The sequence below is a fragment of the Nelumbo lutea genome, chromosome 5 (assembly GCF_056320005.1).
Source record: "Nelumbo lutea isolate HS-2025 chromosome 5, American lotus-T2T, whole genome shotgun sequence".
Lineage (NCBI taxonomy): Eukaryota > Viridiplantae > Streptophyta > Magnoliopsida > Proteales > Nelumbonaceae > Nelumbo > Nelumbo lutea.
This window is the reverse complement of record NC_142688.1, coordinates 7046816-7051723: the sequence shown is the minus strand read 5'-3', so window position 1 is coordinate 7051723 and position 4908 is coordinate 7046816. Positions and strand designations below refer to the sequence as shown.

General features: G+C 38.8%; 1 protein-coding gene across 1 annotated transcript; it reads right to left on the bottom strand.

The window, feature by feature from the left end:
* Window positions 1-858: 858 nt before the first annotated feature.
* Window positions 859-4232, bottom strand: LOC148850070 (uncharacterized). Its single transcript, XM_088943847.1, has 3 exons — window positions 2807-4232; window positions 2506-2657; window positions 859-1359 (listed from the first exon to the last, which is right to left on the bottom strand). The coding sequence occupies exons 1-3, from the start codon at window positions 3054-3056 to the stop codon at window positions 1249-1251; spliced, it is 513 nt and encodes a 170-aa protein (XP_088799973.1). The 5' UTR covers window positions 3057-4232; the 3' UTR covers window positions 859-1248.
* Window positions 4233-4908: the final 676 nt, after the last annotated feature.

Sequence of the window (4908 nt, the reverse complement as noted above, 5' to 3'; positions counted from 1 at the left end):
TTGTACAGCAGCATGGGTCCGGGTCCAGGGCAATGGAAGCCAGGATTACGGACTCCTTCAGCGTCAGTGGCTACTTATTGAGGTCCCACTCATTTCTGAAGAGGGGAGGAAAGAAGGTGGAGCCTAAAACCATAAGACCTTGAGCTGCAATTTTTAATCAATAATTAACGTCCCCTATAGAAATTAATTCAGGAGGTACCTTCCTTCTGTAGTCCTTTCCTTCTTTAAGTTTCATTTTTTTTTGAGGGGATGAACAAACCACTTTTTCAGCCCAACTTGCTATTTGCTTGTTGTTTGTCCTACAGAAACATGAGCCACTGAAACTGAAATTAAAGCGCGTTTACCAATAAATAAAGAAGAAATTAAAGCTGAGACCGTTCGTTGATGATGGGTTGTTGTCATTGACACTCTGGATCCGCTGAACCGATCATCTCATATCTAATAGTAACACACCAGCTGTCTCACAGAGCGCAGATGACACAAGTGTTTGAAGCGACCATTTAAAGAAAAAACACAACATTTTCCTCTCCTGAGTCCTGAGTCTCCTGACCCAAATCTATAAAGTATAAACCCCCATTCTCCTCTCCCTCGTTTGAGATGAAGTGAAAATCAAAGTTGCTCATTTCACATGTCATCAATAGGTGGAGGATTCACTCAAAATCCTGGAAATTACTTCTCAAATTTAAGTACTAGACAAGAACGATCAAGTTAAGCTACATCTTGAGATTGTATAATTGTAAAGGTTCTATACTTTTACGAAGTGTTTTCTTTTCTAGGGATTGTGTTTGACAACACTAGGGGGGGGGGGGGGGGGGGATTTTGGGAAACACATGAAAGAAAAAGAATCGCTTCAATTCATTTTCAGTAAATACCAGATTAATTTTCCACTAAACCCACGGATTAAATAAAATACTGTAATATCAGACAAATTTTATAATACTTCCTTTTTACGATCCATCCAAAGAGGAGGATAAAGACGAACATGCGTGAGGCTTCTGATGTGTACATGAGGTACAGCAAAATACAAAAACACCAGGCTAGGCTAGGGGGTGTTCAGATCAGAATCAGATAATATATATATATATATATATATATATTAAAAAGAAGAAAAGAAATAAGAAGGTAGAGATGAAAAAAGATAAGGCCGCAAAAAGAAGTAGAAACTAAAAAGATATTTCATTTTTATTGTAACGGTGGAGGGGGTGTGTGGGTAGAGAGCGGAAAGGGCGTGGGAAGTAGGGAAGAGTTTCAACTCCCAACCTCTGCGATGCTCTGTAATGCTGGCTTCCATTGCCCACCACCACCATGATGCCTCCCCGCTCCTCTGCTGCTGCTCGGTCGGTGAACCATCTGCTCCACCTGAAAACCATGATTATACCAAATAATAAACAAATTGTATGAATTCGGAATCCATCCAAGTTTCACCTCTACCACTATTCCCACAACCGGATCTCTCTCTCTCTCTAATATGACAATGACATGAACTACACAATTGACAAACGTGTCCTATGTGCAGTGCTCCATTCTAATTTTCAGATGGTCTGAGGGTCTGTTCGATCGATCATTGATCCACGTGAACGTTGACAAAGATGCAGTGTTTTATCCGTACTTCTCCGTTTATCTTAATGACTAGTCTACTTTATAATTAACAAAAACACCATTACATTAAAACAAAGACTTTGCAAAATCTCTACATTCCGTTGCAGTCATTACTATTTTTTTTAATAATAATATCGATATCAGTTTTGTTTGAGCAAAAAAATCGCACTAGTAATTAATTAATTAATAGAGATTAAGAAATACAAAACTCAAAAGTATCTCCAACCTGCGGATTAATGGCTGTCGATTTGATTAAAAGTAAATCCACACGCTTGAATTCCGTACCCAATCTACAGATTTCTATTCTCTACTGTCTGCACAAAGTATCCATCCCACTTGCTTGATGGTTTTCCTTTTTTTTTTCTATTATATTGTATTAATAAAAAAAGGAAAAGGTCCTATTATTTTGGGGATGGCACCTAATCAGTTGAATTAGCCAACTTCGACGGTCAAGAATAAAAATCGTCTGCTTTGCATTTAACCAAAACAGCTTCACCCAGAGAAGCACCGAATTGAGATGCAAAGATCAAATAAGACGTGCATCCCCGTGTAAATTCCAGATAGTAAACTATTTATGGACGGTGTGTGATGTCCAAAGGATAAGGGATTTCAAATTTTCAATAGACTGATCTCATCGGCTTGGAAATTTTTTATGTGGTTCAAAAAAATATTAACTTATTAAAAGTAATAAAGAAAAAAAGATGCCTCTGGTGGGGGGAATGGAGAAACCAGAGAGAGAAAGGGCGAAGGACAGAAGGAAAAGACGAGAAACGTATTCACATTCTTATCTCAGATCCCCCACAACAATTTTTGGGCTCCCACCGAGAAACCAAATCGGACGACGGAAGGTCTAACCAATTTACGACGAGAGCTAGAGAGGAAAAAAAGAAGATGGCTGTAGCTTACCTTGGCTGAACTTGGGTTCTCCGGTTTGGAGTTGGAATTGGAGTTAGAAGGAGGCCTCGAACATCCTCCATCTTTCCTCAACTCGAGTCCTCTCTCCTTGAGCAGCTTTCCCAATTTCACGCTCTTCTTTGCAGCGAACTCCTTCAACACCTCTGTAGAATTGGAGGGAATGATAATAATTGTAAGAACCTATTTCAAGTAATTAAGCAAAATAAAAAGCAAGGACGAAATAGTCGTTAAAAGAAAGTGACATGGTAGGAAGACAAGTTACAGTAGATTTGTTGTGTTGAATTAATATTACCTTCGAAACTGATGAGTCGATAAACCTGGCCGATATGGAGGGTGTCGTCAGGGCGAAGGAGCTTGAGTTGCCTTACCGGAATCCCGTTCTCGGTCTTGAGAGTGGGAGAGGGGATGACGAGAGCGACGTAGTGACCGGGGTTGGAGGTCATGACCTCGTGTGCACTTACGGACCAGTAGATCCTCTCTATCTTGCTTCCAGGATGTTGAATCACCACCGTCGCTGCCTCTGCTGCCTGGCAGTTCCCCATCTCTTCTCAGAGTCGATCACCTCTCCTGGAATCGACCTGATACACCCAGCAGACCTACAAATAATATGTAAGCAATCTACGTTTCTCCTTGTTCCACGACAGTTTCTGTTTCTTAAGAGAGACCTTCACAGTACCAACTGCCAAAAGCTATAAATCTACTGTAAAACCGCAGCAATTATGCTCGAGTGCTTTCGCAATAAAACGGATGAACTGTTTTCTCTTTATCGGTTTTACTTTTCTGATGCTTAATTAATAATGATCTCTTCCGAGCAATGCAAAAGTAAGCTGCAAATCTAGATCATCTATCGCATTTACGGAACTGTGGCGTTTCTTTTCTCTCTCTTTTCGTGAAACTGTTATTGAGATAAAATAATATCTCCTGCGCTCCTAGTTTAGATCCCTAGAGTTAGGTTTACCAAAAGATGGAAAAAAATAAAAATAAAAAAATCCCTAGAGTTGAGGATTCTCCGCCATTAATAGACGGCGACGATCCCGTTGGACTTCAATCCCTTGGACGTTCACTAACATAAGACAAGAATAGAGAGAAATAAATGAACAAATGGGCGAGGTTCGGGTACTTGGCTCGAATACAAATGAGAGAAGAGAGATTCTTTATGGAGAGAGTTAAGCCTTATGTATAAGAAAAATACGACGGATCTGAAGATTCTGCACCCACACAAAGACACAAAGAAGAAGAAAAAAAAAAGGAAGAGAAAAAGCAAAGAAGACGAAAAGGATCAGAGAATAAACTCTGGTAACTGGAACTGGAGGAAAACTCCGGTAGAAGTAGAATCTTCCCTGCAATGAGAAGAAAGAGAGAAGAGAAGAAAAAGAAGAAGTTTATTAGGGGTTTATACAGAGAAGGAGAGGAAGGAGGTCAATCGGGTGAGCAGAGAGAGAGGGAGAGAGAGAGTTGAGGTGAGCTCAGAGATGAGATGCAAATGCAAAAACGAATATTAGGATGGCGTTGGCTTGACGATGGTTTTCCATCTGCCAACCATCTGATGTACTACTTTCCTCGAAGACGGCGTTTCAGCAGGTACGAGAGTAGAGTAAAACTAGTCTAATAAGAGAGGGAGTGAGAGAGAAGAGATGGAGCAGGGAGCAGAGAGCAGAGAAGGAGTGGTGCGACTTTTTCTTTTCACATTCAATGGGCTTATCATGTCATGCTGAAATGAATGCTATGGTCCTGTTTCTCTATTTATATTTACATTTTACGAACACTTTATTATTCTTTTCTTTTCTTTCTTTTTGAGTTTTAATTCAAACTCTAATAGTAGTCTACTAGTCTAGTCTCCGTACCCCCAAGTCTTCTCCCTCCTTTCTTTAAAGCCCTGGTGGTTATTGGATAAATAAGTAGTTATAAGTGATTTATTTTAGTCAACAAGTGCATATTGGTAGACGTATTACCTAATAATAGCTTTGACTGCTGGTGAAAAAGGCTGGGTAGTATAGGTATTTTGATATTAGCGTGACGGGCCAAGATAATGGCTTTAGGGTGAATGATAATTGATAAATACCTCCTCAAGCTTTTATTCGCCAAAATACCACTTCATGTTAAGTTGGGCGATAGAATTACTTAAATTATTAAAATTCACATAAACTTTTCTTATCTTATTTCTCGTCCTTTTCTCTTAAATTCTATTTGACAAAAATTACCCAAAACCAATAATCATTTTATTGGTATAAGAAAAAAGTTTTTTTTTTAATTAATTGTTTATTTTATTTACATGAATGTTTCTCTTCATCTTAAAATATAAAAATTATCCATTCCCTTCTCTACCTTTTCGTTTGAATATAGAATAATAGAATGCAGCCATAAATTTGCAATAATCTATTGGATCAAACAAGA

Excerpts from the sequence above, each read along its gene's own strand:
- LOC148850070 (XM_088943847.1), bottom strand. The coding sequence starts at position 3,056 with ATGGGGAACTGCCAGGCAGCAGAGGCAGCGACGGTGGTGATTCAACAT. Across the intron at positions 2,658-2,806 it reads TCGACTCATCAGTTTCGAAG|AGGTGTTGAAGGAGTTCGCT; the intron begins GTAATATTAATT and ends CCAATTCTACAG. Across the intron at positions 1,360-2,505 it reads AGAACCCAAGTTCAGCCAAG|GTGGAGCAGATGGTTCACCG; the intron begins GTAAGCTACAGC and ends CATGGTTTTCAG.